Genomic DNA, 12,603 nt, shown 5'->3' with positions numbered 1-12,603 from the left:
CAAGAACTAAAACCCCCCCCCGCCCACTTTGGCCACGCCCCTTGATCAGTCCACACCTATTCCAGTCTGTATTGCTCTCCTCCTCCTCCTCTGCTGGGCCCCTCCCTCTTTACTATTCACAGCTCCAGGAGTTGGTGTGGCGTCACAGTTTTCCGTAGTGACTCACAGGAAGTCCCGCTGGCTGGACGCTGGTTACCATGGTGACAGACTGTGTCAGATCAGCGGACAGCGACTGTCCCTCATCTCTCTCTCAGCAGAGGAAGAGCAGCGGAGCCCAGGAATGTTGACGGTTGCCGTGGAGAAGAAGGCGGAGGCCCGTCATGGCAAGTCAGGGCATGAGGCAGAGGGGGAGCGGGAACTGGAGGTTCAACTGTCAGGCCCAGTTCAGACGAGGAGCGTGGGGTTCCTGCGTCAGAGACTCGACTAGATCAGATCACAAACAGCTCCCCGACTGGAGGCAGACACACAGATCTGTGTCCCTGGAATTCACCAGAACACCGAAACTAATGTTGTTAGATCTGAGGAGATGAATGAGCTGTTGTGCTCGCGACTTGGAGCCGCCGCAACTGTGACTTGGAAGGTTCCACTGAGTCGGTTTATTACAAGGTTGTACACGTTCGACCTGTCGCTGCTGTTGAGTTCTACATCCGTGAGGCTTTCGGTGCGGAGCTTGCATGATCTCTCCTCTGAGCACTCTGTTTTCCTCCCAGCAGCAGGTCTCAGGTGTGCCTGAGAGAGACACCTGTGATCTTCAGGTCCCGGACTTTCAGCTGAGACCAGGGTCAGGGGTCAAAGATCAAAGACTTGAAGCCCAAAGTGCTGTGTGTCCACATGTCTGTGGTCCTCCTTTCAGCGGAGCTTCAGGTTGGTCACCACCTGATGCTGTCGCCATGGAAACACAGTCCCAGAGGGAAGCTAGTGTGGGCGTGTCGCCGCCACAGACTCACACTGAGGAAGACTGAAGGCACAGATCTCCTCAGACCTGAGAGTCGCACACGTGATGAGACTCCAGATGAAATAAAGGCGCACATCTGCACAATACCAGTGAATCGCCGGGGCCACAGCGAGAATGTGGTCCAACTGGATTGTGGGGTGGGCGGGGCCGCAGGTGAGGCTCGTGTCCCAACCCCAATCAGGCCCTCGAACAAGTCTGCGGAGGAAACGCTAAATTAGCCTCTTTCACCAAGCGGAAACTCCTCTCCCAGTCAGACTTGGACTCGGGTGGGCGTCGACTAAACCGCCACCTGGTTAGTGGGCGGAGCTCAGCCACGTTTTGCAGGTGCATCACATGTCTGCCAGAAGCCAGAGTTGTCAAGCACCAGTGATGACTTTGTGGTTGAAGGATTAATGGAGGTTGTTGTGAAATCGCTGGGGTCGTCTGGCTCTGTCAGGACCGGCACTGATGCAGGCGGGGGTCTGGAGGTTTGGGAACAGTTGGGGGCCACTCCTGAGGTTCACCAAGTTTCCCCTCGATTACCCTTTTATCATCAGAGACAGCAGCAGGGATCCTTTCCGCTTATACAACACCAAGTCTTGAGGACATAACTACAGTGTTTTATCGTAGCTGTACTTGTTTTTCCTGCTAAATTTCTAAATGTCACATCACCACCAGTTCACAGCTGAGAGGACGGTGACTGTATCAGCAGGAAGTGAGGTTGTCATGGTACTGTGTTGTGACTCTTGTTGCTGTGGAGACCAACTTACATGCTGAACATAGAAGTGGCCTCCCTGGGAGGACCGGGTCGGTGTGCAATAGAGACTCACTGGTCTGTGGTCCCGGGCAGAGCTGGAGTCCGAAACCCACCGGCCACATTCCTGCACCTCGTGGATGAGTCACACAGCCCAATCTTCATTGTAGCATTTCCTCCCGCTAACGGACAGGAAACATAAAAGTTTAATCGCGGTCGACCCCGCGCGGGCAGGCGCGCGCTGACAAAGGAACAGCCCCACCCTCCTGGAGGGATCTTGGACCTCTGGACGCTGCTGTCTGGAGTGGTGCCTCAGCTTTTAATGCATTTGTTGGTGGCATTTGTTTTCCTCATGTTGTGTGAGAGCAGCTCTACTCTGAATCTGGAGGCGGTCAGTGGTCCAAGTCCCTTTACTGTCTGACAAGGAGCTTCACTTCCACTGAGAGCCTCAGTCCTGCTCCTCTGAGTCTGGAACAGGTCTGACGCGTTCACGCCTTTTTTTCATGCTGGTGACTGAACAGAGGCGATGAATCACAGGCGGAGTGTGGTGAGCCCTGGAGCCCCTCCAGCACACGGCTCGTGTCCCTGAAGCCGCGGCCCGGCAGGAGGGGACACAAGAGACGGCGTGACGCGGCGCTGACACCCAACACAAACCAAGCTTCTCAGCGGTGAAACCTGGCAACACACATGGTGTCTCCACGTGAGCGTGTTGTTGACATCGCCGTGATGACCACGACTATGACTCAGAGAAAGAACAGTTCTGATCAGAGTCTCAGGCCGGACGCTCACATGTTCCGTGACACACCGTTGAAAAATGCATCAGACGAAAAATCCACATTATGTTTGCGTTTCATCGCGCAACAGTTGAGTCTGTGGTCGACACACACACACACGTGCACACATACACACTCCGTCACACCCTGAGTTTCTTAATACCTGCACTCAAAACAGACTCAGGGGATTTACAGCCGACAACAGAGGAGGAGGGAACGGCAGTCTCACCCCCGGCGTCCGGCAGGTTCTGTCACACCTGAGACGTGTTTGTCGTCGGAACACGCGACAGCATTCTTCTCATTTCCTAAATAAGTTCAGCGTCTTTAATTCCCTCAAATGTTCCTGCAGCTTTCGGGTGAAGCGTGTGTGTTATGGTTCTTTCTTTGAGGCTCAGCTCCAGCTTTTGTGTGTGTTAGCTACGTAGCTTAGCTACATTAGCACATTTGTAGTCACTTTATTTTCTACTCTCATTACTTTCAAGTTTTTTTGGTTGCATTGAGGCAGTCAAAATGTCTTTTCCTGGTGACTCTTTTACTTCTGAGTTTCGGGGGTGTTTCTCGCTTTTAACCTCTGTTACGTCGCAAGCTCTGCTAACAGCATCTATCATTATACAGCTAAGCATTGTAAAAGCAACCGGCGAGATGGAGGCAAACAACCCTGCTCTCGTGAAAACAAACCGTTTTGACAGCGTCAGCGGATCAACGACAAACATCTGACTGCACAGTTAAACCAAGCCACAAACCACAGAAGCGAATCACCACTGTGCTGATGCCGTAATGAAGCGCCACTGTCGTCGCTAAGCCGAAAATCGCCAGACTTGTCGGCCTGGCCGCGAGTCAGCGCCTTCTGTAGTGATGCCTCTGATTTTAATAAATACCTCTCGCTAGTGTGGGAAGATCAATATTTGAGCTGCGCAAACCCTGGCTTTCTTTCTCAGCACCGGGGGCGAGCGAGGAGCAGGGGGCACGCCAGGTCAGCCACGAGTTCGGAGGCAATAAAGGAGAAATTAAGTGTTTTTGGCGTCGGCGTAAGTGTTCGCATGTGTGTGCCGCCGCAGGCCTGGAGGAGAAGAACCTCTTGTGTCTGGAGCTGCGTGAGGCCCTGACCGCCGTTTACATTCAATTTAAGAAGAATTGCTCCTATTTATATGAGCCCAGCTGTTTCCATGGCAACCCACCGGCGGGTTTCAGACTTCCTCTGACATGTCGACACCTTGGTCCACTTTCTCCTCACGTGGTCTCGAGTGGAAACGTTGCTTTCTTCTGGCTCCTCCCATTTCCTGCTGGCTCTGACCCGCCCGCCCGCCCTCTCTCTCCTGCTCGCTCAATGAAATCCAGACGTGCGCAAAGCGTCTCTCACTTTGAGTCAAAAGAAAACAACTCCGGTCGGTAGCTAGGCAACTCCAAATATGAGTCATCACACTGCCGCACCCATCGTCGACTGATTACTGCCCCCCACCCTCCACCACAACCAACACCCACAGCGGGGCCTCCAATTGTCCTGTTTTGCTCCGAACGCTGGTGTATCCAGGTTCATTCAAAGCTGGATCGGCGTGTTGGGACTTGAACCTTGCGCCGCGAGAGTCTCCGTTCCCCCGTCTCAGCTGAGCACCACAACTTCACAACACACTGAAGAACTCTGTTCTAAACGCTCATTTGAGACGTCGAGGAGCAATAAACCGTGTTTTCAGCCGCTAAAATAGAAGGAAGAAGAGGTCAGAGGTCAACTCAATCGTCCACGCTCAACCAGGCGATCCCGCTCTGGTTTCATAGCAAAGCAGCGTCCTCTAGTGGACACATAGAAAACTTACTCAAAAACGTTTCTTTTTTCCTTTAAATTCTGCTCGTTTACATTGATGCGCAATAGTTTCAATAGTTCTCCCGAACAAACGTATTTTATTCACTGCATAATTGCCATTATGAGCAGGCTCACTTTTCTGTGGCTCCAGTTTTTGTCAGTGAGAAGCAACTTTTAAGAAACTGAGCTGTGATTGGATGACTCAGGTCATGTGACCAATTAGCCGGCAGCTGCGCTCCTCTACTAAAACGACGTGAGCGCTTCGCGCAGTCTTCATGTTCTGATGCTCAAAGAAAGAACTGAAACAATGATTGAAAAACAAAGCCTGGCAGGCATCGCCCTCCTGATGTCCGCCATCGTGGCCCTGACCCCAGCAGGCCGCTGTCTCCCCACCTCAGGAGACAGAAGGCAGGATGCTGGCTGGTCTTCACCTCCACCAGGAGGGCAGATCCCTCACTCTGGACAGGGGAAAGCTACACACAGCGCGCCAAATCGGAGCTGCAGAGGGGGAGACCTGAGGTCCACCGTCCTGGGGAAGTTCTACGTCACGGGTCAGCTGGAGCTGAACCCCGGGTCTGCTCCCTCAGGTCAGTGTCTCTCCCTCCGCCCCTTGTTTCCCCTGTGCTGTCATGTGCCATTCAGACATTTCAAAATAAACCTGCTAAGTTGGAAAGTTAAATATGGAAAGAAATTAAAAACGTCTGTCACTAATAGAAATGTGTCTTTTCCTGATCTATCATTGTACTCTGGGTGTTGAAACTTGATAGAAAACCCCTCGTCTTTGCTTCCACATGATGACATCATCTGTCTTGATCATTTTCACTCACTACTTACTTGTACTGTGCACATTGGGATTTTCCAGAGACAAGGAGGCGGAGGGTCAAAGGTCATCCGCTCGGCAGCTGGGAGGAGACGTGGCAGCGGCTGCGGCCGGTGGTGGAGTGTGGAGATGCCGTCATGACTCTGAGGTTCCGGAAGAGACGAGTCGCGCAGCTGCAGTTGAACCGCGGTGACCCACAAACACCTGTTGTTGTACTTGTGTGTTCCCAATGGGTGGCGCTGCAGCCTTGAACCAGTTTGTGAAGAGCAGTTGTTTAGACGCTTGTGATGAATGGGTTAAACAGAAGATGTCGGGCGGGGATGGTTTCAGATGAAAGATTCTGACTTGTTTCAGCGAATGGATCTGTGGTTCCGCTGTCCCGCCTGCCCCCTCACTGCGGGTACTCGCTACATACCTCGCCCAGAGAACTCACTCTGGTGGTCCGGTACGACGCCTGCCACGTCACTCAAGAGGTACTGGTCGGTTTCCATCCTCCTCCTGGGGGAAGGGGAAGTCTAACACTGTGTTGCTCAGGACGGGAGCTACGTGTTGCCTCTGTGGTGGAAGGAGACCCCCGTCACAATGTCGTGCCCCACGACTCGACACTCAGACTCTCCCTCCCTCTGCTGCTCTCCACTAGGGATGAGGGTCTGGTTGTCAGGGCAGTGGTCGGCAGAGGAGACGAGGGTGAAAGGTAAAGCTGCGCCAGGTACTGTCTGCAAACAGAACCTGACTGTTTGTGTTGCAGTCCGGGGAGAGTGGACCCCCCTGCTGTCGCTGGCGCAGCTCTGCGGCTACACTCTGGAGCAGCTGGACGGCCGGGTTCTGGTCCGAGTGCCGTTCATGTCGTGTGGCATCACAGAAAAGGTGCTTGTTTCCCCACATGCCAGTGATGAAAGCTGACCTCGGTCCCCTTCCTGCAGGACGGCAGACACGGCCTCTCCCTTCAGATGCAGAATGAGGAGCTTGAGTTGTCGTGTCCAGTCGCTGCCTCAGACCAAGGGGCCCCGCCACCTCCAGCCCTGAGTCCGGAGAGCCGGCGGTCCCCTCTGTGGGCTCCTCCTTTCTACCTGGCTCCGCCTCATTATCCGCACCCGACCCTGCAGCACAAGTGGCCTGTCACCACGGCGCCCCCCCACCCTTCATCAGCCCCCCCGACTCCTGACCCCCTTCCCGGGAGACAGGACGATGAGCACTTTGATGGCTCTCCCCCGTCCGTGAGGAGGACCGCCGATCTGCTTCAGTCGTCCACTCCCCTCTACACCGAAGCCCCTCGTGTTCCGTCTCCAAGTCACACCTTCAACCCCTTCTACCATTACTACCATCACCCCAAAATACCCCAGACCCCGCCCGATATTGACCCCACCGAGCCCTCTTCTCCTGAGTCCGACAACCCTCATGTGCCACGGTCGCCTGCTGATGTTGAACTCCCGGGACCCACCGACCCTGAACGACATCCAAAGCTCCTGGTCCCTAACCCTGACCAGCAGGTCCCTCCTGATGCAGAAGGCCTGTCCAAAGCAAGATTCGATGACACTGACACCTCTCGTTCTCTCCCAGCTGCTCCTCAACATCTGCACTACAGTGAAGTCCAAGAGCTTCAAGCACAAAACCCTGAGCCTCGGCTGTTGGCTGACGCTTCAAAACAAGATCTCATGAGTGAAGACCAAGTTCATCGCGGTCATGGTGATGACGGTACTCCTCCTCTGGGCCCACCTCAGTTGTACTACCCTCAGCCAGACCCTAATGAGTTCTTCTATCTTCCCTCCAACTACGATCCATATGGCTCATGGAGTCCGGAGAGCAGCAGCCCAACAGTGACTCACATAGCTGAGCCACAGCCGAGAGCCGACGCTGCCGTGGGAAATCCACCCAGCTGGCCTGATCCAGGGTCAGAGACTGACATGCCCTGGTTCATTCCTCCGTATCCGGATTATAACCTGTGGCCCGCTGCGCCACCACCACCAGAGCAGGACTCGGCTCCAGAGCCAGGGAACTCTGACGCAAACATGGCGGCTCCGCTGGGCCTTCAGAGTCCTGCTGAGGAAGAGGGTGAAGGTGAGAGAAGTCAACTGCTCTCTGGAGGTCGAGTCTAAAAGTCTAAAAGTGGCTCCACTGTCAGAGTTGTTGGGACCGGACCCTGCGCCCCCCTCTGGTGACCATCACTTCATCGTGGCCTGGCCGCTGCACAGACTCTCCCTCGGACCTCAGGTCTTCATAGTGCCACCAGCCGGCTGCGGAGAAGTCCCACCGGTGAGAGACTTGGACCTCCGTGGTAGCCAGCGGCGACTTCCATGAGCCTCAGGTGTTCTTCTCGGTAGGTTCTCCAGTCTCCAGAGCTTCACCTGTTGGCAGCTCCTCGTTTGAATCTGCTGTCGCTGGATGGCGGCGGTGACATGATGTGAGTTCATGATGATGTCACACAAGGTCGCTCAACCTTCAGTAAGCTGTGATCCTCAGGTACATGGTGGCCTGCAACTCTCCTGCCCCTCCACTTACTGGAGTCACCAGTGAGCTGAGGGTCTCCAGAGGTGCGGCCGTCCTCTGCCGCCGGGCGAAACCAGCCTTCTGATTAAACCCTCTGTTTTTATTCCCAGACGAGTCTTTCACCAGCTTCCATCCTGAGGCTCACCTGCCTCTCAGTCTCATTGAAGGCCAACCCATTTACCTGGAGCTGCAGCTGCTGGGGCCTGAGGAGCCGGACGTGGTCCAGCATGTCCACTCCTGTGTGGCGCACACGCTCCCCCCCCTCCTCAGCTGGGTGCTCGTCCTGGACAGGTGAGTCCTGATCAAAGCGGAAACGCTTTGTCCTGTTAACGCACTTTGTTCAGTTGCAGTGATCTGCTGCAGCATCCCACCCCTCACACCCGCAGGATGGTCACTCCCAACTTCCCCACGGAAGGATCCTCTGTCCTGGGGGACCCTGAGGTACCTCACTCTGTCTGAGCTTCTGACGTGGCTTCATGAGTTGTTACACTGAGAGGCAAAATGTCTGCCAGCTTCCTCCTCTGCTTGTCGGGTCATGATGGTTCTCCTGAGTCGTTCTTGGGCGGAGGAAATGAGATACAGAGCTCAGCTCATGACCGCCATCTGTTGGTCTACCGCACTCTGCATCCAGAAATTTGAGTTAGAGAAGCACTGAAAAGTTCCATTTTATGAAAAGGCTGAATTTCATGTTGCGGTTTTATCATTTCTCTCTGCTCCTCTGATGTACTGAAGACATCATCCTCCATGACCACGCCACCTGTGCTGAGTTTGGTCGGAGGCGGCTTCAGGCCAGAGGCTTGTAGCCAACACTGGCATGAAAACATTTTTTTTTTTTTTTATCACCATGTTAAAACACATACAGCCTGGCTCCACCCACTGAATTCCAATGATTATGCAAATACTTTCCTTGAGGAGTCGGTAGCAGCGACTGAAGCTTTAGCAAAACAAATATTCAGTCGCACAATGAAGCCAACTCTCTCGGCCCCGCCTCCAACCTCTGCCGTCTGTGGAACAAAAATACATTTTTACAGGTGATAAACACCTGATGGGCAAAAACCAGACATGGATTTGCATGTTTTGACCTTCAAACCCCTAGAGGCTCCATGACCCCAGACTAGGAGCCGCTGTTTCTCCAGCTCCTGCAGTTGTGAACCTCTGGCTCTGTCTAGATCTACTTCCTGTGTGTGATCGTGGTCTGCAGTGAGGCGGACGCTGGCTGCTGCCCCGGCTGCACTGATGGTGAGTTGGCCGTGACCCAGAGTGGAGCAGGTCTCTGATGTCACACTGAGGCGTCGCCCCTCGAAATTCAGAGTGAGGTTCAAAGATAAAACACACATGAAGTTCTGATGACGCTGGTTTTCTCTCCCCAGGTGGCGCTAGTGAGTTCAAAACAGTCGGTACAGCTGAGCTTGTTTATTTCATGAAATAAAAAAAACACTGTTGAACAAACACGGTTGTTATGGTGACCAATATTACTTTTCACTTAAAAGGCCAAAAGCGAAGCTGCCAGACGCAGAGTTGGCCACTGCCCCCTGCAGGTGTCCAGAGGACTGGTCAGTAGACTGGGAACCGCTGCGTGTGCTTCTTGAGATTGACCAGCAGGACGATGGCGCTCAGCAGAGCGACGACCTGTCACACAAGGACGTGTAGGGGAGGGGCGGGGGTGAAGGTGAGAGGCTGCTTGTGGACACAGCAAGGACCATCAACCGAGGAAGAGAGAAACCCGTTCATTTAAAGCCGGATGACACCAGACTAGAGCTCAATAAAGGCCTGGATGGAGAAGATGACCCAGAAAAGCAGAGAAATGCAAGCAGTCCAGGCAGCAGGAGGAGAAAGCAAAGCAGACTAGGGCACAGGAAGTGGCACATTGGCGTCAGTGAGGGGGGTGAAGACCACCGGGTCGCGGTCAGGATTGGCGGTGTAGACCTGGCCCTGTGGAGAGGGCACTGTGCTGATGGTTGGAGTCAGGATGATGTACTGAGGAGCAGAGTAGGACCGCAGGATCTTGCTGCTGAGGACCATGCTGCAGATCACCGCAGTCACCTTTGGTCATGGGTGACGAGGGAGGAAAGGAGGGAGGGAGGGAGGGAGGGGGGCAGATGTGTGACATGAGCAGACAAAAGCACCATCACGCAAGCAGAGAAATGGCAATAACTCCCAGGCGGGGTGCCATCACCCGCTTGACTTTATTGTGCTCACTCTCTATTCTGCAAAGCAGTCTGTAGACCAGGGATCACATGATGAGGTGAAGACCATCGACTCACCAGAAGACCTCCAGTTACAACGAAGATGCCCATCACCAGCGATGCCTTCTGGTCGAACAAGTTGGCGATGACCCTGGGACAGCGCTGTGTGAGGAACGCCACAAGGTCACATCAGGTTTCTCACACCAGATTGACTCAGCACTGAGTCTCAGATGACTCAGCGATTCTGTCCAACTGACCAACTGTCCAACTGACCAACTGTCCAACTGACTTCCGGGTCGAGTCATTTCCTGCCCTCTGGTGGAAGTGACTGAAGAGCCTGAAGTTGCTGTTACAGTGAAAGTACTCACAGGCATGAAGTGGTCAAAGAAGCTGTCAGGTCGGGGACACGTCATTTTCACCAGTTCCACCAACGTGATCCCAGTCATTCCACAGCAGTGGACCTGCAAGCCAGATCCAGTGAAGAAGTGAGCAGAGGGTTTGGATGAGACAAGGTCAAGATGAGAGATTCTTACGATCTCCTGGATGAATGTCAGCACGACCCCAATCGCCGGGTCCGAAGTGGCGACGTACAGTGTGTAGAGTTCGCTGTAGAACTGGGACAGGTACTTCCCGACCTGCGGCAGACCACAGGGTGCTCAAGTGAGTCGTGTTTCTAAACCCTAAGCCGGCTCCTCTCACCTTGTCCCTCCTGGTGTAGCTGAGGAATCCCACCAACACTACAGTCGCCACCAGGATGGACAGAAGGACCGAGTACTGGAAGCAGGCAGATGCTTGGAATCAGGAACCGCTGAAACCTTCACGGCTGATTCTTTGAAAACCAAACCCACCACTATCAGCGAGCATCTCCTCTCATTGCAGGCGCCGTGATACCCGAAGGCGATCAGCAGCAGCATCACACTGCCGACGATGATGAGCAGCGTGACGGCTGGAGGGGCAGAAGCACAGGCGGGTCAGAGTCCTCGCTTCTCAAGAGGAACGCTGATTCAGACTGGATCTTGGAGTCGCGTTGGCTGGTGAGGGGAGGACCTGCCACTGTGAAGTGAGGAAGCTGTGGTTCCATTCCTGTCGCATCTGAACTCACCTGTGACGAAGACGCTGGAGTTGAGCTCCTCGATCTGGAAGATGGGTCTGGTGTTTTCACCGAACCTGAGCCACAGCCCGAAGCCCAGGAAGGCCAGGCCCAGGCCCTGCCCGTGTCACAGAGGGACACACTTGAGAGACAGCACAGCAGCAGCCTGGAGAGAACTGGAACTCTCCAAACTGGAATTCAACCCCCCCACCAAACTGACTGAGGCGGCGTCATCTCTTTCACCCTCCGCATTCAGTCCGAAGGTCACGTCGCTTTCCGAAGTCACTTCAAATGAAAGCCGATGATATTTGGATGGTTTGTTTTCCGATCAGAGAACTAGAGAACATTTGGGTGGAACAACCCCCTCGCTTCACACCCACGTTGTTCTCGGGAAAACGAAACTCACGCACTTCCGCTGAATCAAGAGCACGACGCGATCGGAAAAGGAAAAGGTAAAAAAGGTAGCTGCGGCTCGACGTGACCCTCGGACTCACCGCTAAGACGATGTTGAAGATGATGATGATGTACTTGCAGACCACGCCGCATCCGCCCACAGCCATCGTGAAGTTTGGAGACTTGATCAGATCCTAAAAGACAATTCTCAGGAGCGCGGGCGTCTGTTGCCCCGAGGCTTAATAATAACAAACAGTATAGTTGAAGATTCGGAGGCTGAAAATCGAAGGAGTCGGAACAAGAGCGGCGCGCAGGTCTGGTCCGCACTTCGCAGAATCGCCACAGAAATACAAACGCGGATGCGTTGAAGCCCCACCCGGCCACCGCCTTCATGGATAAGATTGGCTGAATAAGACGTGACTGACAGGAGCTGGATGAATCGGTTCCACGCGGCCGGGCAGTGAAAGTTTTGGAAACGGAACCGAAAGAGTTCGATTTTACGTCATCCCTGTGGAGTCATACAAGGATTACTGAAAGCATTTTAGGCGATTAAGTGAGCAAGTTCTCTTGAATAATGCATTGGTCTCTCATAATAATAAAAGGGATCTGCCTTTTATTATTATTAGATAATAATACATTCGTATTTATTATATTTTTAAATGAATTAATGTTCCAGATTTCCGTTAGAGATCCTATTGAGATGTCATCTACAACGACTGAATAACTTTGATTCTGATAACTTTCACTGAACACATTTTAACTAGGTTCGAACACTAATGATTGCTATGCTGCTTATTGTGTATAAACCATGACCTTTGATCCTCCCACAGAAATGGCAGGACAGTGTCAACAGCTTGATATCGATATTAATAACAATGACTCACCTGGAGTCGCTGGCTTGAATATGAAGTCTTCTCTTCGTCTCCGGCCACTGTGAGTGTTAATGGCCACGCGGGGGCGCCAACACACCAAGAACAAATCGTCAACATCAGCATGCGCTTCACAGACTTCTCTTGATTGACATTGCAATGTTTTTCCCCCCGGACATGTCTGATTCTTGTATTAATGAAAATAAAATAAATAATTTGTGAAATCAAGACACAAAATCAAAACAGCAAACTCCTGTCATGATTTTTACGCATACAGTATTTTATTCATTTACGACAAGCGCAACATTGTTTTTTAAGCATTTAACTTATCTGAATAAATATGAATATAGTATGAATGGGTAGTTATCAGTTCTGCAGGCCATAATCATAACTTAGGAACGCATGTGGTCTGAAAAAGTGAGGTGAATATATCTGTACATCAATGACGGACTTGAAATTTTGACGATGTCTAACAAATAACTAATTCACAGGTTATTCA

At 52.7% G+C, this 12,603-nt stretch overlaps 1 protein-coding gene across 2 annotated transcripts; it reads right to left on the bottom strand.

Annotated features, from left to right (window-relative positions):
• Positions 1-8,964: 8,964 nt before the first annotated feature.
• Positions 8,965-11,593, bottom strand: zgc:65811 (uncharacterized protein LOC393524 homolog). Of its 2 annotated transcripts, none has more exons than XM_053852077.1 (8): positions 11,337-11,593; positions 10,855-10,960; positions 10,601-10,698; positions 10,452-10,526; positions 10,286-10,387; positions 10,121-10,213; positions 9,831-9,914; positions 8,965-9,609 (listed from the first exon to the last, which is right to left on the bottom strand). In XM_053852077.1, exons 1-8 carry the CDS (start codon positions 11,400-11,402, stop codon positions 9,412-9,414), a joined length of 822 nt encoding a protein of 273 aa, XP_053708052.1. In that variant the 5' UTR covers positions 11,403-11,593; the 3' UTR covers positions 8,965-9,411. The 2 variants fall into 2 exon arrangements, with proteins under 2 accessions (XP_053708052.1, XP_053708053.1); XM_053852078.1 differs by having other exon boundaries at positions 8,965-9,195.
• Between the last annotated feature and the right edge of the window lie 1,010 nt (positions 11,594-12,603).

This window comes from Synchiropus splendidus, chromosome 19 (genome assembly GCF_027744825.2).
Source record: "Synchiropus splendidus isolate RoL2022-P1 chromosome 19, RoL_Sspl_1.0, whole genome shotgun sequence".
Lineage (NCBI taxonomy): Eukaryota > Metazoa > Chordata > Actinopteri > Syngnathiformes > Callionymidae > Synchiropus > Synchiropus splendidus.
The sequence above is the reverse complement of the archived record's forward strand: the minus strand, read 5'-3'. Positions and strand labels throughout refer to the sequence as shown.